A 26,818-nucleotide genomic window follows, 5' to 3' on the forward strand; every position below is an offset into this window, starting at 1 on the left:
TCCTTTGTGTTCAGCTTCTTTCACTTAGCATAATGTTTTCAAGGTTCATCCATGTTGTAGCATGTATTGGCACTTCATTTCTTTTTATAGCTGAATAATATTCCATTGGATGTGTATACCACAATTTACTTATTCATTCATCCATTGATGAACATTTGGATTGTTTCCTCCTCTTGGCTATTTTAAATAGTGCTGTTGTGAACATTCATGAACAAGTATTTAAGTACTTGTTTTTAAATCTTCAGAGTTTATTCCTAGGAGTAGAACTGCTGGGTCATTTTGTAAGTCTGGATTTAACTTCTGTTGAACCACTGAAACAAGCAGCTACAACATTTTACATTTCCACCAGCAATGTATGAGTGTTCTTATTTCTGCATGTCCTCTCCAACTCTTACTATTTTCTGTTTGTGTGTGTGTGTGTGTATGTATATGTGTATGTGTATATATATATATAATTTAAATACATATATATTTCATCCCAGTGAGTGCAAAGTGGGTATCATTGTGATTTTGATTTGCGTTTTCTTAATGACAAATGATCTTTTCATATGCTTGCTAGCCATTTGTATATCTTCCTTGAAGAAATTTAATTTCACTGTTTTAAAATTTTTTAATATTTTATTTATTGTATTGTTTAATTATTTTATTTTGGGGGCAATTAGGTTTATTTAGTTTTAGAGGAGGTACTGGGGATTGAACCCAGGACCTCACACATACTAAGCATGTGTCTACACTTAAGCTATACCCTTCCCCAGTTTCACTTTTGAATATAATATTTGCTTCTGATAAATACTATTTGTAAATGTTTAAGAAATTTTCTTCTATTTTTATTTTACTAAGCACTTTTATCAAAAATGATTAAGATTTAGCAAATATGTTTTGGTTAGATTTGATATAATCATATAAATTTTTTCCATTAATGTATTATTGTAAACAACTCTGATGCTAGATTTCCTAACATTGAACTCTCCTTCCATTTTGGAATAAACCCTTCTTGACCTGCTGAATTTGATTTGCTGATGTAGGGGAGGGAAAATATATTTTTCCTCCTACCCTTTTTGGTTCCTGACTGGTCTCTGTAAGAAGACACAGATTAACAAGAGAAAAACATACAAACTTATTTAATATAAGTTTTATGTGATATAGGAGCCTTCATAAGGAAATGAAGATCCAAAGAAATGGTTAAACCTGAGAGTTTTTATACTGGTTTTAATGAAGAGTGGAAAATCACGGAAAAATAAGATAGGACAAAAAAGGATATGTGCTAAGAACCGTAAACTGGGGGACACTTAGCAAGGCCTACTTGTTCAGATTCTTCTCAGTGTCCTTCCCTTTTGGAAATAAGGATGCACCTTACCTTCGGGTTATAGGAAGGGCACCTCTCACGTGAGGCTCTGATGACCTGTTTGAGGGGAAGTTCAGAAGAAAGTCCTTCTTCTGCCTGCTGTTTCTCAAATTCCTTCAGCTGAAAATACTCAATGTGCCACAGTGCCAAATTTTGTGGTAGTGGGTCCTGACCCCATCACTGATGTTTTATTTATGAGTTTTGCATCTGTATTCATAGGTGACATCTTAGTAATTTAAAGAGTCAAGTTGTAGATTTATTCCAGCTTTTTTGGGGGGTGGGGGGTGGGGAAGGAGGTGGTCAGGTTTATTTATTTATTTATTTATTTTAATGGAGGTACTGGGGATTGAACCCAGGACCTTGTGCATGCTAGGCAGGCACTCTACCATTGAGCTCTACTGTCCCCACCCCTGATTTATTCCAGCCTTGAAAAACTAGTTGTTGGCAACCCTTTCTTTCTTTCTTTCTTTTTTTTTTTTTCTTTTTTTCCTGTGCTCTAAAATACTTTGAATAACGTAGGTTTGGTTTTTTTGTTTGTTTTGTTCTTTTGAAGGTTAGACTGAACTTGCTTGTAAAACCATCTGGATCTGGAAGCTTTTTAGTGATAGATATTTGAAAATCTTTTAAATTTCTTGTGTGATTATTCATCTGTTCAGAATTCTTACTTTTTTGAGCTAACTTTAGTCATTTAAATTTTCCTAAAAAAACATTCATCTTACCTAGAATTTAGAATGTTTTGCATAAAATTTCACTAATAGTCTCTTATGCTTTCAGTCTCATTTGTATGGCTATTTCATTCTCTTCTCTCTTTTTTCTTTTCTCTTTATTTTCCTTAACTTTGCCAGGGTCTTTTCTATTTGTTCACCTTTTTGAAGAACCCATGACTTAGTTTTATTCATCAATATGTTCATCAATTCATCAATAGCACATTAATTTAAAGTTTTGTTTTTATTAGTTATCTTCTCCTTTATCTTAAAAAAATTCCCCTACTTTCTTTTTTTAATAACATTTTTATTGAGTTACAATCATTTTACAATGTTATGTCAAATTCCAGTGTAGAGCACAATTTTTCAATTATACACGAATATACATATATTCATTGTCACATTTTTTTGCTGTGAGCTACCTAGTTTCTTAAGTTAAATGCTTAATTCACTTATTCACATTTCTCTCAGAATTTCCCCACTAATATTTCTCTATTGGTACACCCAAGTCTGATTGTCTAAACTCCATTCTATAGCACTTTGTTATATTACTAATAGAAAAAAATCTCTAAAGTGAGAGAGGTTAGGCTGAGGTTGTGGGTCCAGCCATATGGGTTTTATATGAACTGCAAGCTATCACTGCCTTAGAGTTGGTAGATGGCCTGATAATACCCCAGTGAGCACTAGGAAATGCACAGTCATTGGGATTCACACGTCAGTTTTTTTGACCATGCACCAAACAAGAAGGGGAAATGACCGCAGCAATAAAAGAGGAACTGTAGAAAACCCAAGAGGAAGAGAATGACCAATGGAGCAGGATCTGGGAAGAGAAGGATTTAAGAACACAGATGGAGAGATTGGTCTTGGACAAGAAGCGGAATCCTTCTTCCTGGAAATTAGGAAAATTCCCATAAACTTAAATAAAAGGCTGATTTGATTATTCTGTAGCCATGGTAACATCATGAATTTTGGATCACTGCATCCAAATGGTTCACAAATTTTTCAACCTGATTTTCTTCCTGTACTTTCTAAAGCCAATGTGATACTCTATACATCTATCCAGCCATCCATTCAAGTACCTTCCATGCACTTAATTCCCCAAGTCTATAAACTGGTGGTCATTCTTAATTCCTCCCTCTTCTTAATCACTTTACATCCCTAGTCACTTGATTCTACGCCCCAAATATAATCCATGTTCCTTCCTTCCTCTACTTCTTAACTATCCCAGCCCCGGTTTACAAAAACCTCCGAATTGATACTTCTCCTGCCATCCTCAACTATTCTCTTGAATAGTCTTTCACATTGTCAACAAATAGATACTTTTTAAAAATAAATCTGATTCTGTCACTGCTTAGATTAAAAGCTTTTAGTGGCTTCTCATTCTACCGGATAAAATCCAAACTTCTTTGTCTGGCCTCAGGTCCTCCAGAATCTCATTATTGCTCCCCTTGCCCAGCTTTCCTGGTCTTTTCCTTGATACACACACTATTGTGCTAACCATGATGGAACACTTGCATTTCCCCAGATGCAGTTGCGTACATCCTTGTCTATGATCATACTGTTCCCATCACCTGAAATGCTCTTTCTCTGGGCAAACATCTACTGATTTTTCAAGGCTCAGTACAAAAATCATCTCTGTGACTATTCCAAGTAAACCTAAACACTTCCTCCTTTGTAGTACCTCTGAATTCTCTATTAGATCTTTAGTACAGCATCTTTCATGCTGTATTTACAGGTATAGTTTATATTGCTGTCGCCTTTATTAAGAGTGAGCTCTCTGAGGGCGGGAACTATGTTTTAATCATCTTTGTGTATTCCAAGGCTGCAAGGTGCCTGTCACTTACCAGATGCCCAGAAATGCCTTTTGGATGAAGATATGAAATACCAAGCCAACGAGGGACATATAACAGGATCTTCATGCACTGCTGAAGCTTCATTCTGAGGTTGGAGACTAAGTTGTAGTCAGATACCAATGTTAGTGCAGAGGTAACAGCAGAGTATCCCACCGAGGACTTGACTAGCAGCACCCACAACTCTGTTTCGTTTTAGAACAGTGGCCCTGGGAAGAGCCTCTGCTCATCCACATGCATGGGGTGGCATCTGCCCCATTCCTCTCTCAAGAAGATGAACACCTGACATCTGAAATGGACACCTACTCATGTATATGGCTTCCAGGTAGAGGCCTTAGAAGACAGACAGGCGAGGATACTCAGCCACAGCCTGGGATGCCCAGTGTGGGACACTCTAGAGTGAACCTGGTCCAGAGCAAATGGAGTCAGCAATGAGGCTGTCCTGTTTCAGAGGAGCACGCTGCTAGGACTGGAGGCTGGAGTAGGCTGGACTTGGCTGCACTGCAGATGGACCAGCAATGCTGAACAGATGGAGGAGGGACAGATGCTTCAGTGAGGCAAATGTGGAGGGACAACTGGGCAGCCAATAAGGCTCTCTCCTGCATGCTTGTTGTTGTATATAGCAGTAATTCCTTTTGATTGTTGAGTAGCATTCTATTATATTAATATACCACAATTTGTTTATCTATTAACTTGTTGGTGGATAATAAGGTTATTCATCTGAGCTGTTTCCCATTTTAAGCAACTTCAAATAAAGCTGCTGTGAACACTGGTGTATAAGTCTTTATTTGAACATATGCTTTCATTTCTCTTGAGTAAATGCCTAGGAGTAGAATGACCAGGACGTAAGAGGTGTATTTTTAACTTTTTAAGAGAAAGCCAAATTGTTTTAAAAAATGGTTATATCATTTTACATTCCCATCAGTAATGTATGAAAGTTTTGATACACCACTTCTTCCACAACACTTGGTATGGTCAGTTTTATTCATTTTAGACATTCTAATGGGAATGCAGTATTTTTTTTGTGTGGTATTCAGCTGTTACAGAAACACTGTTGAAAAGACTATGTGTTCTTCAGTGAATTGTCTTTGCACCTTTGTCAGTTGACTGTAAACATGTGGGTCTATTTCAGGACTCCACTGATTTATAAGTATCCTTTGCTAATATCACATTGTCTTGACTACTGTAGTAAGTCTTGGAATTGGGTATATGAGTACTCCAACTTTATCATCTTTTTACTAAATTGTTTTGGCTATTTTACAAAATCATTTGGCTATTTGCACTTTCATATGAATTTTAGAATCAGCTTGTCAATTTCTCTTTAAAAAGAGGCTGCTAGAATTTTGACAAGATTGCATTGAATCTACAGAACCATTATGAGGAGAACTGACATCTTATTATTGAGTCTTTCAACACATGAACACAGTATACCTCTCCATTTATTTCGGTCTGTTTTAGTTTCTCTCAGCAGTGATTTGTAGTTTTCAGTGTACCACCATTGTACATCTCTTGTCACGTTTATCCCTAAGATTTTGGTTTTGATTTCTGATGCTCTGACAGTTGATGTGGAAAATAAGAGATGGATCACTCTCACTGCCTTTGCAATTTTCCTGTAAATATAACACTATTCCAATATATGAAGCTGAGAGAGAGACAGAGATTGATTCAGAAGTTGCCCTTCAGCATTGGAGCTGCCCATGCCCCTTACCAAGACTGGAGATTTTCTCCAGTAGACCTGGGCAGACATGTGAAGGAAACGATGACTGATTGGGACGATGTGAGATTAAAGGTTAGGGATCTGAATTAGGGACAGGTCTCCTACTCCTGCCCTTTGTAGTCCTCCAAGCAACTAGTCCCTGTGTCTTCCACCACAAGTACAAATGCAAAGACCCGTTCTCTTTGTGCTGTGGAGGGATGACTCAGTCCCTCCCACCTCCTCCTCCACCTCCTCTTTGCCTAGGCTTTGGAGTGCTGGACAGGGATGTGGGGCCAAAAAGATCTGTGGACTGAAGGAGGGGAGGGCATTCAGGTGACTGAGGGGAAGGCTCGGTCATTAGAAGTTCTTTTCATGTCAGGCAGACACTGTAACCTACCACTACAGTTCCTTGGACTCTAACTGAGATAGAAAATGGGGCTGGTAATAGATGGCTTTCAGGATGACAAAATCATTTTTGTTGAGTCCAGTTCCTCCTCACATCCCAGCAGTTTTGAGTGAAGACCACTACGAGTGGAGTGGTCACTATCCCTCCGTCCACATCCTGCTGCTGTCTCCTTTGGTAGCCTAGGCACTTCTCAAGGGCAGGGACTGGCATTCTGGCACTCAGGGATGGGGGAAGAGACTATAAGTGGAAAGAAATGCCCAAAGGGTTGTGTGATGTAGTGGAAAGGGCCAAGGGGTGGGGTTATAGATCAGGGGTAGAGCACATGCTTAGCGTGCACGAGGTCCTGGGTTCAATCTCCAGTACATTTTTTTTAAATGAAAGAGTAAGATTCTAGTAATAGGAGACTTTTATCTCAAACCCTGACTCTGGCACTACTTCTCTGGTGACCTTGGGCAGATCACTTTCATTCCCTATAAAAACGGGAAGTTCAACTAGATGATCTTAAAGATCCCACCCATTTCAAAAAGTTTATTGTATTTAATGAGCAGAGGGACCATATTTTATTTTTGTCTCCTCAGTAGCAAGCACAGTGTAAAGGTTTGGCGAATGCTGTGATCAGTGAATGAATGAACGAATCAAGGAACGAACAGAATACTAGAAAAATGAAAGGGCCCAAAGTGACATTCTTAAGCTTGGCCAGTTGGTGGCATCACCTCTCTATATAACCACAAGGGGGGTGTTGATAGTCTCTGACCAAGGAGGATCTAGATTAGAAATGAATAAAAGTTTAAAAAAGAGAAAGAAAAGAAATGATCAGAGGACCAGATATTTCAAATGGATAGCAGAACTCTGAAGTGCTGATCCAGCCTCTGTTTTCCAAGCCAAGAGAAAATGAGCCCTATGCGTTAAAAAACACCTTCGCTGCCAGACTGGGGAGGTGGTGCTGGGTGGATGGAAGAGTAAACACGGCCCTGAGAGATGGAGTGACTGGCACAAAGTCACACAGGAGCAGTCCCTCAGGCCAGGAGGCTCACTCATGGGGCTCACCCGAACTTGGGCTGGACACTCCCCTCTGCCACCCTCTTCACACTCATCCTGCCCATGGTTAAAGACCCAAATATCCTGGCAGCTGGATCTCTTTCACCTCTGAGTCTCTCCTACAGGGTCATCATACTCACTGTTGATTATCCTGCAGGGCCCCTCACCTTCCCCAGCACTCAAGGGAACAGAACATTAAACACCTTAATTAGCTGGCAGAGGACAGGAAGGTGTTGAATATTTTGGAATCCTTGAAAAAGCCTCATTCTGTCATCTACCCATTCTGCAAAGGGTAGGGATATGGGCACAAAAGGGAGGACCCAATGAGGCATTTTTTCCATTGAGGACTAAGATCACGGGGAGACAGGATGAGGTGTGGTGACGGTATCCATGTCTGAAATGGGGTTTGGGAACTGAAAGAGAGAGTGGGGTACCGCTGACCTCTGACTAGAGCAGGGAAAGTGTGACATGGCAGCGGGAGTGACAGAGGTTGGCAGGACTTCTTCATACTCAGGAGCAGGAAGAGAATGGAGGGCATGCCCCAGGTCCACTCAGGTCCTCAAAGGACGTTCCGGTGCAGAGGGAACAGGAAGCTGTGACTTCCTCTCCCCTTTCCCTCCCTGTCCTTGGCCTCAAGGTCACTTTCTGCTGCAATGAATTCCAACCTGTGTTTTCCTTGGCACCGCTCAGTACCCTGCTCTCTTCTGCCACAAACACTGCCAACTTTTCCTTTGAAATAATACTCATTCATGCAAATAACGGTGTACAAAGTGCTTTTTCATGTGTTATCTCATTTCATCATGCCAACCCTGTGAAGCAGATAGTTTCATCTGAAAAATTTAAGCAAGGAAACAGGCTCAGAGGAGTACAGTAATTGACTCAAAGTCACACAGCTAGTGAGTAGCAGATCTGGGACTCCAGATCCTCTGCTCCTTCTGGCTTGCAGACACACATTCTGGTTCCCTGCCTCTATGCCCCCTCCAAGGTCTTTTCCCCAAGCCCTAAGGGAGCACTTTCTGCAGAGAAGGGGGCCCCAGAACACTATTAGGAACAGACGGGGTTCCCTGAGATGGGGTATATCTGGTCTTCTCCATGGGGTGGAGGCTTGGGGCTGCCCTCCATAGTAGGATTAATTCCTCCTCCCCACCTGCATAGAACTCAATACACGCCCACGTGCTCACGCACACATGTGCGCACATGCATTTATCTCCATATTCTGGCCCGCCGTCACCCTGCCCCACCCACCAAGACCAACAGGGAAGAGGCAGGCTGTCCCTCCGCAGCCCGCCCCCTGAGGTGTGGGCGTGGGCTGGGGTTCCTGACAGCCGGAGGCCCCAGATGCTCAGATCTAGAGCGTCCTGCTGAGCCTTGGGTGGCCCCCACCAGTCTGGTAGGCACTTGCTGGCCCCTCTGCTCATCACCACCGACCTTTGATACCCTGCGATGCCCACCCCCAATACCTCTGCCCCCCTGCCTGCTTTCTGGGTCAACACCTCTGGAGGCAGTGTGCTGAGTGCTGCTGATGCTACGATGCCTGTTGGATTCCTAGCCCTGAGGGTCGTGGTCGCCCTGGCCTATGGGCTTGTAGGGGCTGTCGGCTTGCTGGGAAATTTGGCCGTACTGTGGGTGCTGGGTAACTGTGCTCGGCGAGCCCCTTGCCCACCTTCTGACACTTTTGTCTTCAACCTGGCTCTGGCAGACCTGGGGCTGGCACTCACTCTCCCCTTCTGGGCAGCTGAGTCGGCACTGGACTTCCATTGGCCCTTCGGAGGTGTCCTCTGCAAGATGGTCCTGACAGCCACTGTCCTCAACATCTACGCCAGCATCTTCCTCATCACGGCGCTGAGTGTTGCCCGATACTGGTTGGTGGCTATGGCTGCGGGACCAGGAACCCACCTCTCGCTCTTCTGGGCCCGCGTGGCCACCCTGGCCATGTGGGTGGCGGCTGCCCTGGTGACGGTGCCCACGGCTGTCTTTGGGGTGGAGGGCGAGGTGTGCGGTGTGCGTCTGTGCCTGCTGCGCTTCCCCAGCAGGCACTGGCTGGGTGCCTACCAGCTGCAGAGGGTGGTGCTGGCCTTCCTGGTGCCACTGGGCATCATCACCACGAGCTACCTGCTGCTGCTGGCCTTCCTGCGGCGGCGGCGGCGGCAGCGGCAGGACTGCAGGGTCGTGGCCCGCTCTGTCCGCATCCTTCTGGCCTCCTTCTTCCTCTGCTGGTTCCCCAACCATGTGGTCACTCTCTGGGGTGTCCTGGTGAAGTTTGACCTAGTGCCCTGGGACAGCACTTTCTACACCATCCACACCTACGTCTTCCCTGTCACCACCTGCCTGGCACACAGCAACAGCTGCCTCAACCCAGTGCTGTACTGTCTCCTAAGGCGGGAGCCCCGGCGGGCCCTGGCAGACACCTTCAGGGATCTGCGAGCAAGGCTGTGGCCCCAGGGCCAGGGCTGGGTGGAACAGTTGGCCCTAAAGGAGGTGGGCAGGCAGTGGGAAGAGAGCACCCCTCGAGAGAGAGGCCCTTCTACTATGCTGGCCAACCTGGTCAAAGGGACACCTGGGTGAAGGGTGCAAGCTAAACCTCCCTCCTCCTTCTGGGGGTCTGCCAGGTGCATGATCCACGCATCCTAGGGAGAGAGAGGCTGGCCTCTCTGCCATGCTGCAACACCCTCAGGGAGAGTCTGATTTTGGATCTCCAACTCTGGGTGTGGGGGACGGGGGAGGCTAGGGCCCAGGTGAAGGCTGGGTATGACAAAGCTCAAGTCGCCGTGTGGAGGTGGGAACGAAGAGGATCTGAGAATAAACCTCTGGATCATCCACAAATTGTCTTGACCTTTCATCCCAGTTCCACCTCCAGGTCAGTGTGGCCCGAAGGATTCTATGCCTCACTTCTGCCTCCTGTGAGGATTCCCAGGAAATTTTCCCTAAGGGTTCTACACTAATGGTGTAGTGGTCAACGCCTATCTCCCTATCCTCTCTACCCTTCCATCCTCCCCTCAACCAAGGTGTGCCCTTGTCCTTCTCTGGTGCTAGGGCCAATTATGCCCTCCTCCCCTGGCCACTTCTGCCTTCTTACCATTCCAGCGGTGCTCACAGAAACTTGGGGCCTGCAGATGCCTCAGCTGCAAAAGCTGTAGTTGCCCTGCAGGGAGATGCCACATGTGGGGTCTTGCAGGATCCCTGGCTCCAGCCAAGCCCAGAGTGCAAACTCTTGCTGCTGGCTAGGATTGCCTGTAGGTCTCTCCTTAAATCAGGATTTGGAGGGAGAAGTGAAGATAAGGACAAGCCAAGGAGGTGGGTGGGGCACAGGGAGGTGAGAGATGCAGAAAGGGGTTCGGAGAAGAGATTGAAGGCATGGCCAGAGGAGTGGAAACCACAGCAAGTGAAGCTAGTCTTCCTCCTTCCCCAAATGTTTAGCTCAGAGCATCAACTCAGGTGCCAGAAACCTGGATTCACACCCTTAGCGCTGACACTCACCAGCTGAGGGACCTCAGTAAGCTACTTTGCTTCTTTGTTCCTGTTTCCGCAACTGTAAAGTGGGCTGTTGAGGATGTAACAGTGCATGAAATAGAGCTTTAGCTATTATTCTTACACCTCATGTAAATGGAGACAGAGGGAAAAGGAGGAAATAAGGGGGCAGCTGGGAGATGGGGACAGGGACTCATAAAGGTCTTGTGTGGAATGTTTACGTGCTCTGGAGAGAAATGAAAGCTTAAAATAAAGAACTGGGTGAGGGGTTGGCCCCTCCAGCCCCTCTCGAAGGGGTTTACTCCAGGGCAGAGGGTTCCCCTTGGGTTTCTGCATCCATAGATACCCAGCAATGATAGCCATCAGAAGGGACTTTGGGGTGGGGCAGCCCCTGGAAAGGAGGGAGGTGACAGAGGGAAAGTGGGGTGGAGCTCCCATCTCCATGGCCTCCCGGGCCCCCAAGCTCTGGCATATTTTGTAACTCAGTGACTCTAGTCAGTCAAGATCCCAGAGCAACAGCTGCGCCCAGTGCCTCCTGAGTGTGTGTGGCCCCCGCTGGATGGGGCATACCCTGCACCAGCTCCATCCTAAAGAGCCACCTAATTCACAACATATTAAGCAATGTTAAAGAGATTTAATTAGCCTCTTGATGTTTCATTTCCTCTCTTTGATAATGTTTAAACTGGTTCCAAAACTCCAGGTCTGTTCCCAGCCAATTAAGGATGGAAAATCCTCCCTGACCCAAGAGCCCCTCTTCCCACCCCCTGCAGCTCCTCTGACGGCCCTGCTGGGCTCCGGATATTGGCTCCTCTGGGGACATTGCTGCTTTATGGGCTTTATGGGACCCAGAGGTAAATATTGACAAAGTTTAAAAAGGTCTAAGTCAGAGGTGAATGAACACATGCAGACCCACCCGTGGGGATGGGGGAGTTAGGAGAGGGAGCAGCAATGGAGGACAGCTGGGGCTGGGCAGGCTCCAGGCTCCAAGCCTGCTCCTCTCAAATGGAAAGGAGGCACTGCTGTGGCAAGAAGCTGGGCCCTGGCTCCCAGGAGTGCAGGCCAGACAGCTTTGAAACTGCCAACAGGAGGGACAGAGGGTGAGACTGAGTTTCCGAAAACGGGAGTAGGGAGGGGATGACGAACAGAATGGTGAAAGATGTTTGACAGGGACTATCTCTTAGGAACTGCCACGTCAGAGAAATGTGTGACATGTTTCAGGGCCAAGAATGAGGAAGGGGTTTTGCAGCAGCAGGGACAGCGCAGCTCTCCATGAGCTGTGGGCTTCTCTGCACCCACACTCTGGGCTCTGTGTCTCCAGGTTTCTGTTTTCCGGATCTGGGAGGATGCTGGAGTAGCCTGCATTCTCTTTCTTGGTGGTCTCTGGACGCTAACCCCCACCCCCACCCCAGCACTGCCTTTACCGCTTTGGGTCCCAGCTGCTTCCAGCTGACACGGCAGGCAGCAGCTGAGCCACGTGTCGATGTGTTACAAACCTGGAGCTCTGGTGTTTTTCAGCAGAGTAGCCAAGAAAAGGAAGTGGAGGACTGCAGCTAGGAGGGCTGGCTCTTTCCTGGCTCACCTCTCTGGCCTGGCAACCCTCTGTATGCAGGCTTCCCTGTCTATAAAATGACAATTCTTACCTCACAGATTCTGCAAGGGATGAGAAAGCACCTTGTCAAGCCCAGATGCTGGGGGATGAGAATTACAGGAGTGGAGGGTGCTGGCTGCTGCCCCAAGCCTACCCTCCGCCCCATGTGATCTCAATTCCTCTTTCTAGCTGAGGTCTTGAGTCTCATTCTTCTTATCTTACCCCATAGGCTCCAATGGAGACATATGCAGGCATTTATAGACTCTAGACTCTCTCACCCCACACCTGCCACAGCCCCAGAGTAGGGTATTAACTGGAAACAGGAAGCAAAAAATCAACTGAAAACTAGAACTGAAACCTACCTAATCTCTCACTGCCTCTCAAAATGGCAAAGAGCAAATGAGCAGCTCCTATGAGGGGAACCGTCTTAAAGAAGTTACCCCAGGGCTCTGACACTGTGAGGAACAAGGGCAGAGTGAGGGCTGAATCTGAAAATGAATGACCCTAGGGAGAGGCTAACAGGATCTGTGCTGAAAGTGAGGAAAAAGGGCAAGAGACTGATGCAATTTCTGAGCATAGCATGCAAATGAGATGAAAATAAGGTCTTTAATACCGGAACCCCTAACAGCCACTGAACCTAGGTGCCCCTTCATTTTTATCCTTGTATTTGTGAATGTCAAAAGATGACAACAACAAAAAAGGTTGGCAGCAGTTTCTTTTGTTAGTGCCCCATCTGCAAGGAGGCAGTCACCCTTCCTGGGAAAGGAAGAAGTTCCTTTCGGAGGGTCACTGCCTGGCTCTCCCCTTCACCAGCACCCTCAGAACTGGCAGACATTAACAAATAGCACTTCCTGGGGTTCCAGGTCTTTAATTTTCCCTGCTTTATCTTTTTTTTTTTTAAACAATCAAATTGGCAAAAACTGGCTGGGGCTAGCGGGCACTAGGGGGGCCATTGAAAAAATCCCCAAAATTTATGCTGAGGTTTCAGGTCATGGTTGCTGGGGTGGGGGATGAGGTCAGGGTTCGTAGAGATTTCCCAACTCACCCTAGAACTTTTTTTCCAAATGGCTGGGGAAGAGGTCAGAATAGGTCCCCTATCACTACAGGTGAGGGGAGAAGTCATTGCTTCCCCCATCCCTTGAGTTCTTCAGAGATGTAGAGATAGAAGGCTGCGATTTCTAATTGCCACAATCTTCTCTTAAAAATATAAAACACGTGCAGTTGGCTTTGGTACAAAAAAGAAAACAACAGCAAAAAAACATTCTGGTCCCTGTGAGTTTTTCCCCCTCAACCCCCAACAAACCATTATGGCCACCTCAACCTCTACTCCATCAACTCTAGGAAGCCAGGTTATCTCCCTGGGGTTTCCATGGAAGATGGAGAGAAGGGAGAAGAGCAGAAAGAGGTTGAGGGGAGAGGGAGAGGGACATGGCCCTGACCACAGCCCTTCCTGAAGGGGCAGTAGGGTCCTATGGCTGCAGCCTCTCCTCAAAGACAGGTGTTGCTGGGGAGAGGCATCAGGGCTAGAACCCAGCAGCTGCATGGTTAAGCCTGAAGAAACCCCAGTAGTGTTAAAGGACAAGGCCCCCGATCCCTATGGCTTGGTTCCCATGTCCCTGGTCCTTTAAATCTCCCCTCTCCCTCCATAACTAATAAACAATAAATAAATAAATTTTCCTAAAGTAGAGGGAGGAAGGCATGAAAAATTGGCATCTGTGGTGTAGCTTCTGGATGCCACCAGGGGGCACTGTGGCCTAATTCCCCCAGCTCCCTAAGCTCCAGTATCCAAGGATCCCAAGAGCTGGCAAGAACAATCAGCAGTTCTTTCAAATGTTCCCTTGTCACTGGCAGATTGGAGTCCCCAAGGTTTGCCTCCCTCAGCAATGTTCTTCAAGGGGACACAGGGTAGGGGGGAGGGGCCCCCTTAGCTCTCTGGAGCTACAGGCTCCCCGTCGCGGCTCTCAGTCTCTTCCGGGATGTCCTGCATTCTGGTGAAGTCTGAAGGAGGACAGGGCAAAGTTAGTGAGTGAGCAGAGGCTCCTGTGAGAAACTGGACCCCTACACTGCTGCCTCCCCGACTATGGGCTGGGGAGCTCAGGGAGCTGTGAGGGACAGTAGAGGTGTGTAATCCCTGGGGGAGGCAAAAACTTCCATCAACAAAGTAATGTATCCACACCTAGGTACTTTGTATACTTTGTTAAGCATGTGGAGACACAATACGATCAATAAAATTCAGAATATTAAAATATACATATATATATAAAGTCACTAGCTTTTGGTTATTTTGTATCTCCCGAATCAACTATAAGAACTTGGAGGTCTTTGAAATTTTTTTGTTTAAAAATGTATTTCTACTTGAAAAGGTTGGAAGTCACAGACATTGATTGGAAGAAAGGCCCCTACATTCTTTGCTTCTTAGAGTTCCATCACCCATCTACCAGCAGACAAAAGTTACTGTACACCTGGGTGGTTAGTTAGGGGCCATCCTACATGTTCCTGTGCTCTACAATGCAGGCTCTATTTGGAAACCAAAGCCCAAGGGTCTGTACCCAGGTTGCACCCCACTTTTCCACATCTCCACCAGGGTCTCACCTCGTGGACTATGGGGCGGAGACAGACGGCTGCTACCTTCCTCCTCACTGCCGGTGTCGGGGTCACTGCTATCTTGCAGCCGCTCCTCCGGGCTTCCCAGCTCCTGCCTGTCTCGATCCTCAAAGGGTCGATGGATGGAGCGAATAGTCACAGGCAAATCCAGGCGGTCGTGGCCTCGGCTGGGCTATGGACGGCAGGCAGGAAAAGCAGGTGGCCAGGGAATGAGCGGTGGGAATACTCTGTCCTCTCAGTACATCTACCTCTGACTGCCCTCTTTCTGCACCCATCTCAATTTTTCAGCCCTCTGATCAATCTATTCCAATATCCTTCAAGTCTGATTACTGATTTCATTTGGGTTCAAATCTCCAATTCCTTGCAGGTTCTCTCATGGACACTATGTCCGCCCCAGGTCAGTTCACTACGCCAAGCTTCCTTACCTGTGGGGGCGTGAAACTCAAGTACAGGGCATCGCCTGCAGGGAGGCTGCGACGTCGAGGATCTAGAGGCCTGCGGGCCCAGGGTGCCTCAGCCGGGAGTGGTTCTGTGTGGCCCAAGGCGGCCAGCTGCCTGCGAGCCTCTTCAGCCTCCCGCTCCAGCAGAGCTCGGGCCTGCTCGCTCTCCCGGAGCCGGGCTTCCAGGCTGCCGGCCTCAGTTGCCCGCTCTTCGCCAAGCCGCCGGCAGCGCCGCAGCTCCTCCTGCAACAGCGCGTGTTGCCGCTGCAGCAACGCCAGTTCCGTAGCTTGCTTTTCAGGAGCCACAGCTCCGGCTCTGCCAGCCTCCCCATCCCGGGAGTTGGCTCGGGTCAGCTTCTCCCGCCGCTCAGGGCCCTCCGGGAACCGGGCTTCCATCAAAGTGTCCTGCTGGGCCACAGCCGCCTGGAATGGAGTCAGACAGATGGGTGTATCTGAACCCCATGTTTCTTCTACCCCTCATCCTCACTCCCCAGGGCCCAGGTCATGATCCTGGAGAGCTCAAATTGGAGGAAGGCTTTAAAAGGCCTGTTGGGATGTTCTGCTCCACCTAAATAAGCAGCTCTGGTCTGGCTCCCCCACTACCCCATTCTAGCTCTTGCCCCACTGACCTGTAGGCCATGTAGAAGTCCGTAGAGATTGACCAGTCGCTGCAACGCTTCCTGAGGACAGAGAGGGTGGGAACAGAGTCCAAGCTTCAGGATGGGAGAACTGTCCAGAAGTTGAATAAGTGTGGGTGTGGGGACAGTAAGATGCAGGTACTTTGAGGTGTAGACTCCCCTACACCACTCCAAACTGGGCTCTTATTTCTCAGGTGGGAATCCCCCCTTCAGTCTCCTACACCATCAAGTTCCCATCTCACCTCCTGGGGAGATCTCAGCTGATTTCCATTTCGATCCTGCAGAAACAGGCAAGCATAGGGAATCAGCAGACACACAAGTCCCTGGTGCCTGTCCCTGACAGCTCTGCGTCAAAGATCTATAGGCCAGCCGTCCCTTTCCCACCCCGGAGCCAAGCCGTGACACCTCCTAAAAACCCACCTTCTGGCTGGAGTCCGAGTCGGCTCTGCAGAGCTCAATTGAGCCATTGAAGGTTCTGGCCTCACCATCTGTTAAGGGGGAGGAAAGGACAGGCTTAGCTCACTCACTTCCTCAGCGATCCGACACCACTTGGCCCCTGGTCTCACCCCATTCTCTTTAACCCCTCCCACCCACTACCTTGGTCCCCTGCCCTGGTACTCACTGGCAGTGACCCCAGGACTCGTGTTACCACCGCTGTCTGGTTCCACGGGCAGGGCTGGCTCCCGGGGTGTCAAGAGCAGCTCCGCTCCAGGCCCCACCAGTAGGTCTTTCAGGCCCTCCACTGAGGGGAGAGAGGAAGAGGTGAGGACAGGAGCAACGGAGGACCCTGCGGGGACTGGGAGGGAGTGCTATTCATCTAGGGGGATGCCCCCTACACACGCAGTGCTGTCTCACTGCCACCACCACATACAAGGCAAAGGTCATTAAAGGTGCCCGAGGGGCAGCACAAGGATGTGCAGGATGAGAGGTGTCTATCAGCAGCAAGGACCATGCCTCTTCCCCTGCCATTCCCAGCACCTGGCACAGAACGTGCACTCAAGGGAGTTATGGTCTGTGGGGCTGACATCCCCCTTGTTCGTGTGCATCCAGGTCTAGCCATATGTCCATATTCTGTGACAGTGAGTGGATGAGCCTGGGCTCTTCCCTAGAAGCTCCCTCACCCTCACGGATGGCATCCTGTAGCAGCCGCTCGCCACGAGGGGACTCGAGGGACTCAGAGCGGAAAAGGCCCCTGGGCAGGGTGGGCAGGGGCATCCCGCTGCCGCAATCCTCTTCCACTTGGAAATGGGTCATCTCGGCAAACAGCCCAACCTTCTCCTGCAGCAGCTCCACCAGTGCCCGGTCTTTCTGCTGCAGCTCCACTGTGGATGAGAAACAGGTGAGCACCTGTAGTGGAGGGGCAGCCCCAGGGGTTAGGAGCCAGGGCTGGGTAGAGTGGCAAGACTTAATTATGGTTTTTTGGCATTTATGAAAAAGAAAAGAAAAATTTTGGGGGGTGGGGTAGTAATACATGCAGTTTTGTTTTTAAAAACAAAAGTAAAACAATTTATGGCAGGGACTGCAGGCTGTCCACCAGTTTTCATTCTCCCCATCTTCCTTTAACTAGGAATGCATGCAAGTTTCACATGGCTGCCCGGTTAGACTATGTTTCCCAGACTGGCTTGCAGCTAGATATTGCCACATGACTGAATTATGGCCAATGGATGTGAGTGTCTTCCAGATCTGCCCTTAAAAGAGATGGGTATAAATTCTCCTTGTTCTTTACCACCCCCTTGCTGGCTGGGATGCAGATGTGACAGCAGGAGCTGAGGCAGTAATGAGGACATGGCGATAGATACAGGACATAGAGATGGGGAACCTTCACGTTGAAGATGGCAGAGCTGCACTACCACCCTGCGCTTCCCACTTCTGGACTGTTACGTGGAGACAAACAGTCTACTTCGTGTAACCAACTGATTTCTGTTGATCTTTTTGTAGAGTAGTTAAATCCTACCCTAACCAATATAAAGCCCTATAGTAAAAAAGTAAGTTTCTGTCTTAACCCTGTTATTCCCAGTTCCCCTTCCCAGAGACAGCCACAGTAATAATACCTTTCCCCATTACTTTCACACCAATGGCAGCATACACTTCACAGTGTTTTAAACCTTGCTCTTTTCACTAAACAATAAATTTTGGTCGTGGACCTACATCAGTCCTCATAAAACCATCTCACTTTTTACAGCAGTTTCATAGTATTCCACTGGGCAGATGTATCATAAATTACTTAAACCGGCTCTGTGAGTGGACTTACTCTTCATACGCCGCAGGTAAGCCTCATTCTCTGTCTCAATCAGGGGGAAGTCCTCCCTGGATGGGCATCTGGAGGGATAACAGGTAGGGTGGGATTAGGGGGAAGGAGCTAGCTTACAGACCAGGAATCAGCCTTCTCTCCTTCCCAAACGTGCTCTCTGCTTCCCTGGTAAGACATCAGCTCCATGCTCTGGTTTCATCAACTCTCCTTTTCTTAGCACTGATCATCTGCGTTTACTGGTGCTTACCTCTCCAGAGGTCACCTGGAGAGGCAGCACAGTGCAGAGGGATGACTACAGTTTTTGGCAACAAGCAAACTGGGCTCAAATCCTGGCTCCACCATTTACCAGGTGGTAACCTCTCTATTTCCTTATCTGAAAAATGGGGATAATATTTTCCTCATAGGTTTTTTGTTAGGATTAAATGACATAATGTACCAGTGCTTTGAACATGGAAGAAGCTCAACAGATCAATTATAATAAATAATACTAATTATAATTTTCACAACTACAAATATTATTATCATTAATTAAGAAGCCACTATGGATCTAAGGTCAATGAGAAAGGTATTTTGCCTTGTTTTCCTAGAATAGGTAATTTCATATTTTTGCATACATTTCTGAAAAATTTGTTCAAAAGTCAAAATTGTAGAATTTTTTAAAAGTTTATATATTACAAAGTGGAGAAGAATCCATTACCTGAAAGCTAAAAAGAAAAAAAGTATTATAAACATCCTAATTGAGTTGAGGAGGGATATAGCTCAGTGGTGGAGCACATGCTTAGCATTCAAGAAGTCCTGGGTTCAATCCCCAGTACTGCTATTATAAACAAACAAACAAACAAACAAACAAACATAATTACCTGCCCTCCCCAAAAAATTTTTTAAAAAATCATTAAAAAAAATCCTAATTGAGTTTATTTTTGGGGCATAATCTTTGAGAAAACATTTTCAACATTTTACATCCACTTTACTTTTTTTCATCACAACAGACACACAGTTGAGTGCTTTAAATCTAACGTGTGTCCAGCAGAAGCCAAATATTTGCCACTTCAGCACACGAAATGATTTCCTTCTTGCCTCTTGTATGGAGTTTGAATCTTGCTCCTCTTATCACTAGTTATCAATGCTTTCATTATCCCCTTTTTCATTTATTTTTAGAAAATAAAGGTAAAATACAATACTATCCAAATAATGGCCGACTGCCTACAGACTAAGATGTTAATGCAGCTGAAATTGTGCTGCTGGCTGGCAGGTAAGCCACCAAATGACAGCTCAAAGTATTCCTTCGGCTTGTTAGCTCATGATGCATTTGGAAGGTGGTTGGGGTTATCACTGTATAAAATGTGACCTTACAGGAGAACATAGATGACCTTTCCTGCCTCCAGCCATCTTCTCTCCCCCCTGGCCTCTGCCTCTACCTCTGAACCCTGGGTTCTGTCCCCAGGGAGTGCTGTGGCCCAGAGCCCAAAGTTGCAGGTACCCTGAGGCCACACACACACTCACACGCGCACGCTCTGCTGAATGACGCGGATCCAGGTGCTCCGGTCATCCCGGGATGCCGTGTGGACCTCATACATCTCAGGGGGTGCCGCGCTGATCAGAAACATCCCTTTCTCCTGGTTGGCAATGTCCCGCACGATTAGATTCTGCAGTGATACCAACGAGGGCTTGTCCTGCCAGTCAGGGGAATGGAAAGATTAAGCCTGGAATCCTGACCCCTGGATATTTGAGTCTCCAGTCCTTCTGGAATATCCAAAGATTGAAGAGTCAGCCTAGAATACAAGTTAAGAGTCCAGGCTCTGGTGCCACCCAGAGAGGACTTATAAACACTTGTGACTCTTGACAATTTAATTTACTTTATGCTTTACTTTCCTCGTCCACAAAAAGAAAATAATAACGGGCCTTCCTCACAGCTGTAAAGTGCCTGCACACAGTAACAATACCGGTTAGCTATTCTTATTTCTCCTCCTTTATAGTAATAGTTACAGTAACAGCTGCTTCACTCTGGAGGATTCCAAAGTTCTTTCAGGCTGGGGTAGGAAAGCAAGAAGGGCCTGAAACACTTGTCTGTGCTGAGAAAGGAGGAGGAGGAAGGTCTCACCAGGGCAGGAAAGATGTACTTCTGGTCCTTCTCCTGGAGAAACACCAGCACATCTGTCATCAGCAGCATCAGCACATCTGGCAGGAGGATAAAGGCAGGAGAACAGTCAGCATTAGAGAGTCTGAGCAGCTGTTTCCTCTTTCTCAAGGACCGGGACTACCCATCAGGTTACAGCTACTGATTTCCCTCCTCCTGGCCTCTCTCCCTCTGGTTGCTTCCTCCACCTTTACAGACCTCCCACCTCCCTGATTCTTATAGCTCAGAAATGGGGTGGCAAGAATGCATATGCCTTTAGGTACTGTAGCTTCTTGGGCTAGAAGCGCCCATAAGCAGTCACCCAATGCCTTTGAAAAAAATCCTCTTTATCCAACTAATGCAGGTTTCTTAACCTGGGGTCTGCAGACCCCTAGGATGTCCACGGTTGGGCTTCAGGGACTCTGCAAACCCTCTGAGGTTGCATAAGCATTTTACATGTTGACATAATACACGTGTATTTTTCTGTGTGAAAAAGGTCCAGAATTTTTGTGAGAGTAAAAGGATTCCCAGAGCAGGAGGGTCTACCCTTTTTTAGTCTTTCAGTTCTATGTCAAACAATGAACTAACGTAAGACCTTTTTAGATATTTGGCCTAAGTGCCAGCACATTCCACTTCTCATGTTGTGCTCTGTAGGGAAGGGAACAGGGTTCCTTAACCATCTCTGCCACTGCTGAACAGTCCCAATCTCCTTCAGCCCCAGTGGCCCCTGCTTTCATTTTCCTTCTCTGACTGACCTTCCAGGCTCTCAGACCTTATGAGGTTCCTGCACTTTAAGAGTGAGGGGGAAACAAAGGTCAAGCCCATGGAAGTCGGATGTCATAGTCAGGAGAACACACACTCACCCTCTGCCCTTGAAGAGCTTACTAACTTGTGGGCACCCAGAAGGGGAGGGCTTTCGCTAAATGCTTCAGAAATAAAGCTCTCCAGCCTTGCTATTTTTAAACCCCCATGGTTTATATTCTTAGCTGCTGTGTGGGAGGGATGGGAAGGAGAGAAAGGGATGAAGGAAAATGGCTGGTGAGGCCTGCAATACTCAAGCCCATGGAGTGGGGATTTCATGACACAGGACAGAGATGCAGGCAGGCTCTGGCCTCAGGTCACACAGTTTACTTCTGTCCCTCATTCCTCACCCCCGAAGTTGAGGCCCACAACTCTCTTGCCTTGATTGAGGTAGGAAAGACTTGGCCAGTGCAGTCTGGGAAACTGTGCCCCACCCACAACAGGCCCCCTCTGCTCTCTTTTCCCCACCCGGCCCCCCTTCCCCGGGCTCTGCCCCTCCCATGGGCCTTCCCCAGCTGTGTTCCCAAAGCTCCTGCCCATTCCCCAGCCCTGGTGGCTGGGATTCAAGCTGGTAGAACCAACTACTCTGATCTTGTCCTCGGATTCTGGAATTTCTGTCTTCCTCATCAAAACTGGGAGCTTTCCGGGCATGCAAGGACCAAAGAAACGAACAAATACTGAAAAGGAAGTCCTTGTACAGCCCATGAAAATTAAGTCCAGAATTCAGACTTCTGTTGCAACAGAGACCACATATTTTCCCTGCACTGGGTCTCACCCTGGGTATACGGCTGCATAAAGGGAGGTCCTAAGAGTCGGATGCTTCTCCCTCTCCATATCTGACCTCGGACTCTTGCCTGGCCTGCCAAGCTGACCACTGACCTTTGAAGCGCCCAGTTGCTGTCTTCCAGAGCAGACACCCATCGTGGATGAGCTTGCGCCGTAGAAGCTCCTCTCGGCCAAAGGGACCCTTGCCAGGCACCGGGGTCTGGGCCCGAGGGTCCATGCGGTTGTAGATCTCCTGCAGGCGGGCCCCTTTTTCCAGCTCATGCACATCCTGATCCACGTTGGACAGCAACTCCTTCACCAGCCCCAGTGCCATCATCAGGTCCTGGCGTTCCTCCTCAATCCCTGGCGCCAGGGGTCGGTGTGAGGGAGGGATGACTCAGCCAGCTTCACGCCAGATCCAATTCCCACTGCTCTTGATTTCCACCTTCAGAGGCTGCCCAGGGTTCCATACCTGACCCTATTCCTCCCCTTGCTTATTTCTCACCACAGATAGCCCTCTCCCACCCTCCCTCCTCCCTGGGCCCTCCTCTCACCATGGGAATGCTGCAGGATCCGGTTGATGAGCACCGGGTACTTGGTGATGCGCTGAGTCACCAGCAGGATGCACTCCTGTACCCCATGCCGCTTCAGCACAGCTGAGCGGGTCACTTTCTGCAAAGGCACAGGTGGGGCTCAGGGCCAGAGTGGGGCCCGAGGGGAGGGCAACAGAAAGAACGCTGGACTTGGAGCCTAAGCCCTGGTGCTGGCCCTAGCTTGGCCGTTTACCTCACGCCAGTATAGTGGCTGAGTCTGGGAAGTGGGGATGAGGCCACAGGCTCACTGTGAGGACCAAAGCAGGGAAAGCACCTGCTCTACTGCTACGAGGGGTTGTTGACGGGATCCACAAGCAGATGGGTCCACACAAGGGCTGGCAAGCACCTGCCCTTCGTGTGGGTGTAGCATACAATGCTCCCCCACGAATGGGGGAGGCTGGGTTTGGGCACTAGGGAGGTTCTGAGGCTGGGTCCTGGAGAGGTCTGCTTACCCGGATGAACTGCTGGAAGCGTTTGTCTCGGGCGTACAGCTCCTTATAGAGCTTTAAGGCCTTGGTGTGGCGACTACAGAACTCTGAGTAGGTCTTACGCATCTGCTCTGCGCTGGGACCTGAGAACTAGAAGTCGGGGGAGCAAGGCTGGGTCAGCATTTCCCCCAAAGCCACACCTTATCCCCAATACCCTCTGGCCTCCCACCAAACAGGCTGGCTTCCTGGCTCTCCCGCTCTCCCTGCCCCCCACCCCTAGTGTCTGGAGACAAGAAATGCCCACTGTAGTCACACCTCCTCCCGTGAATGTTGCCCATGGTCCTGCCTTTTCTCACCTGGCTGATGAGCAGGTCACCCAAGCGATGGATGACGAAGTTCCGGGGGCTGCCGGGACACAGGGCCTGGCGCCGGCGTTCTAACAGCTGGCTGAGGAAGCGTGTGTGGATGTCAGTGAGCTCGTCCACGCAGGGGAACAGGCCCTGGACCACCCCTGGCTCCAGCTGCAGCTCTTCCAGCATCCCCGTGCGGAAGAGGCGGGTCATGATCTTCAGCGTCCGCACATGGTGCAGCTCTGTCTGGATTAGCTCTGCAGGGACAGTGGGATATCTGGCCTCTACTCTGGCTTGGACACAATTGGTGGAGCCTAGCCTGGGGACCTCAGGGCTCACTGTAGGTTTTTAAGATCCCTTCCAGGTTAACATTCTGCATTATTCTGATCTTAGATGATTTTCTAATCTTTTTTTTATCTTGATACCTTGCCATCTCAAGCTGTGAGCTGTTTTAGGGCAAGAACCATTTGTCCCCTACATGTCTAGATCTCCCATAGTCCCCAGTACAGTGTTGGGCATGGAACAGGCAGAGAGGAAAGCCTAAGAACTGACTGGAAGGAAGGGATAAAGATAGGGCCTTGGAGACCAACAGCCCCAAACGGTGGGGGCCTAGTGGCAACTTGTGGGATGCCAGGCAGGGTCTCGAAGGCCAACAGGATGAGAGAGAAGGGTCTTGAGAGGTGGGGGCTGGCAGAGGAAGGGCACAGAGAAACAGGACTGGTGACGGAAGGGAAGTCTAGGGGTGGTTCGTGGCTCACCGTAGATGACATCCTGCTGCTTCATCACCTCCTTTTTATGCTGCTGCAAGAAGCTGCTATCCACAGCAAGGCTCCAGGAATCAGCTGCAAAGTCCTTCTCATCCATCTCAAAGTCACTCATCAGCTCATTGTAGATCACCTCTGCACCTGGACATGAGTGGGGGAAACAACTCAGACCCCAATTCTCTCCTCTGGGTCCTGGGCCCTTCTCTAGATCCCTTCCCACCCTGCCTTTCCCAGGCCTGCCCAAACCTGCCCCTCACCCCAGGTCATCCAAGGTCTCGCCCGGGGCCCAGGCATAGTCACCTTCATCGATGAGGGACTCCACTGACAGGGTCCGGTTCCGCATGTTGAGGGAGTCTGTGGACTGGGAGAGGATCCGGCGCAGCCCCAGTGGAGACTCATCATTGAAGTGTCTGAGGGACGGGGAGGCTGGCTGCATAACCTCCACTTGGGCAAGAGGTCCCTTCCCAGGTGGGGAACCAAGGCCAGGATCCCAGAGGCCATCCCTCCAAGTTCTCCTTACCTGTCTGTCTACCATTCTGAGCTCAGGGATGGGAAGGACCTCTCAGCCCCCCGTCTCCACTGCCACACTCTGCCTGCCTGGCTCTCCCTTCCCCAAGTAGAGGCTCACCCAGCAATGTTGGTGGTAGAAACACTCTTGGCTAAAGACAAGGAGGAGCGGCCGCGGCGGGAGCCAAGCAGAGACTGCCGGAAGCTGTCGGAGGGGTAGATGGCAGAGCTAGGCCGCTCCCGGGTGGTGGCTGTCAGGGGGATACCGAGCAGGCAAGCGTCAAACCTGGCGCCTTCCTGGGATTCAGGCCTCCCAGGCTTCTCGACTAAAAGTGAGGCCTCCCCTCCCACCCCACCTTTAGCCCAGGCCTAGTCAAAGAAAGATGGTAACAGTAATGATACCCATCCATTTGTGCAACACTTTTCATATTTACAAAGAGCTTTTCTTGTCTTATCTCCTCCCCACAAAAAGCCTATGAGCAAACTGCAGCTCAGAACGGTTAAGAGACTTGTCTGGAGTGACTCAGCTGGTGGCTGAGCAGAGACTCAGACTCTGGTCTTCTTGACTAAGCACCATGCTCTTTCCGTTACACTAAAGCTGTCTGAATTGGCCCTTGACAGCTGCTGCCAACATTCCCAAATGCAGTGTAAATAACTGAATAATACAGGATGTAAAAAAAAAAAAATACAGGATGTGACCAGGCTCAGATGACCAGCCATCCCAAGCTTTCATCCCCATTTGACTTCTCCTGTCTTGCCCCAAAGCTCAAGAGTCTGAACCTGTCTTATGGTCCCATCATTAGCTTCAATCGAAAGGAGGAAGGCGCTGTGCCAAGGAACGACCTCATGGGGGCAGCAGAGCCCATGGGCTGAGAGGTCTAGGGTCCAGGGTCCTATGGGGGCTCCTGCACCCTCACTACTCACTCTTACTGCGAAGTGAAACAGACTGCAAGGCAGTGTTGTTCTTCAGCAGGGCGGCTTTCTGTTGCTGTGAGACAGAGAGCAAGAGAGAGAAAGACACCAAGAACAGCTGTCATCCGAGGGTCACCCCCACGGGCATGGGGCAGGAGCTGGGTGGCTGGCTCGACCTCGGGAGAAAGCTGGCATGATGGCTATGGGCATCAGGGTGGCCGACCCTGTGCTGAGGGGATGTGTCTACAGCAAGAGGCTGGCCCCCCTCTGGTGGGGCCTGAGGCCTAGGGTGGAGGGTCTGGGCTGCCCCCCCATGAGGAGAGGGGTTGAGAACACAGGGTAAGGAATGAATGGAAAAGGCATGAGGGTACCGCATACTCACTACCCTCTCCCCCAGCCCTCTGCCCTCCCTGCCATCTCACCTTCTGCTTGACCTTGGTACAGTTGGCGAGGGTGTCTTTACAGCGGTTGTGGATAGTCACATTGCAGGCTGGGAGGGTGGGGTAGAGAGGGTGAAGGGAGGGCCGGGTGGTACAGAAGGGGACACACCCTCATGCAGACACCCATCTCCCCCTGGCCAAATGGTCTCAGAGACTCTCCCCCTTCCCAGAGTCCTCGGCCATCACCGCACCCCAGCCCCTCTCCTCCCACCGCCCTCTTCCTGCAAGCAGGAAATGGAGAGAGAGGGTAGAGGTGTGGACCACGATTAAGCCACCAGGAGGGGTGAGCAATCCCGACTCAGAGATGACCTGCGAGAGGGACTAGAGGGAAGAAGGGGTTACTGGCTGCCAGAAATGAGCTCAAGAAGCACAAAGGTGGTTGAGAATGACAGATGGCAGAGAGGACGCCCACAGAACAGAAGATGGCACAGGAGCAGCTGGGATGGGGGCTAGGGGCCGAGAGGGGAAAATGAACAACCCCTGGGCAATCAGTAAATGTTCCACATTTACTTGATCCTAACAACTCTTTGAGGTAGATCCAATGATCCTCATTTTACAGATGAGGAACCTGTCTCCTGGAGAGATTCAGCCATCTGCCAGAGGTCATACAGCTAGTGGTAGAGCTGGGCTTTAAACTCAGGAGTGTCTGAATCCAAAAGCTCTGCTCCTCCCGTTGACCCACATGTATGCCCGTGAACTCTGACTAGGCCTACGCAGTTTAAAGGCTGATGGATCCAGTGGTAGAGCATGGACAGGTCATGCTCTGCCCCTGCCCACCACGCCCGCCCGCCTTCTGCACTGCCCAGCTCTGCTTGCTAGGACTCCAGTCTCCCTTCCGGGCCCAGGGAGTCCTGTTCCCGAAGTAAGGCAAACCCACAGCTCCCACACTCCATCTGCTTCTCCCTCATCCCCCACCCCACCTTGCCATGGGGTAGGAGAGAAGAGGAGAGGGAAGGAGGAGCAACCAAGCCTAGGCACTGGGACTACTGGCTGTCCCTTTCCCCAACATGCCCTCAGCCCTTGGCCCTCTCCAGCTTCCCTTCCCCCGTCCAACAACACCGGAAACTCTGCTAACTCCTTCAGACAATACCCAGCACCATGCTTACTTCCACAA

General features: G+C 49.1%; 2 protein-coding genes across 10 annotated transcripts in view; one reads left to right on the plus strand and one right to left on the minus strand.

Annotated features, from left to right (window-relative positions):
• The first annotated feature begins 8,369 nt into the window (after positions 1-8,369).
• RXFP4 (relaxin family peptide/INSL5 receptor 4) lies at positions 8,370-9,804 on the plus strand. The gene has a single exon (XM_010999482.3). The coding sequence runs from the start codon at positions 8,483-8,485 to the stop codon at positions 9,602-9,604; it is 1,122 nt and encodes a 373-aa protein (XP_010997784.3). The 5' UTR covers positions 8,370-8,482; the 3' UTR covers positions 9,605-9,804.
• A 3,143-nt stretch (positions 9,805-12,947) lies between these two features.
• ARHGEF2 (Rho/Rac guanine nucleotide exchange factor 2) overlaps positions 12,948-26,818 on the minus strand; it is a 38,773-nt gene continuing 24,902 nt past the window's right edge. For 5 of the 9 annotated variants that reach the window (XM_010999480.3, XM_031436115.2, XM_010999476.3 and 2 more), the window contains 20 exons: positions 25,687-25,754; positions 25,277-25,340; positions 24,474-24,603; positions 24,146-24,255; positions 23,840-23,986; positions 23,088-23,338; positions 22,756-22,881; positions 22,265-22,382; positions 21,825-22,073; positions 20,130-20,206; positions 19,532-19,701; positions 18,029-18,096; positions 16,899-17,099; positions 16,400-16,519; positions 16,198-16,265; positions 16,020-16,055; positions 15,769-15,819; positions 15,125-15,562; positions 14,688-14,871; positions 12,948-14,093 (listed from right to left, as the gene is read on the minus strand). In XM_010999480.3, the coding sequence (XP_010997782.3) occupies positions 14,020-14,093; positions 14,688-14,871; positions 15,125-15,562; positions 15,769-15,819; positions 16,020-16,055; positions 16,198-16,265; positions 16,400-16,519; positions 16,899-17,099; positions 18,029-18,096; positions 19,532-19,701; positions 20,130-20,206; positions 21,825-22,073; positions 22,265-22,382; positions 22,756-22,881; positions 23,088-23,338; positions 23,840-23,986; positions 24,146-24,255; positions 24,474-24,603; positions 25,277-25,340; positions 25,687-25,754 (2,750 nt within the window). In that variant the 3' untranslated portion in view covers positions 12,948-14,019. The remainder of the gene's footprint in view (positions 14,094-14,687; positions 14,872-15,124; positions 15,563-15,768; positions 15,820-16,019; positions 16,056-16,197; positions 16,266-16,399; positions 16,520-16,898; positions 17,100-18,028; positions 18,097-19,531; positions 19,702-20,129; positions 20,207-21,824; positions 22,074-22,264; positions 22,383-22,755; positions 22,882-23,087; positions 23,339-23,839; positions 23,987-24,145; positions 24,256-24,473; positions 24,604-25,276; positions 25,341-25,686; positions 25,755-26,818) is intronic. The other 4 variants (XM_064477845.1, XM_064477843.1, XM_064477846.1 and 1 more) reach the window with 1 other exon arrangement.

This window comes from Camelus dromedarius, chromosome 23, assembly GCF_036321535.1.
Source record: "Camelus dromedarius isolate mCamDro1 chromosome 23, mCamDro1.pat, whole genome shotgun sequence".
In the NCBI taxonomy this organism is placed as follows: domain Eukaryota; kingdom Metazoa; phylum Chordata; class Mammalia; order Artiodactyla; family Camelidae; genus Camelus; species Camelus dromedarius.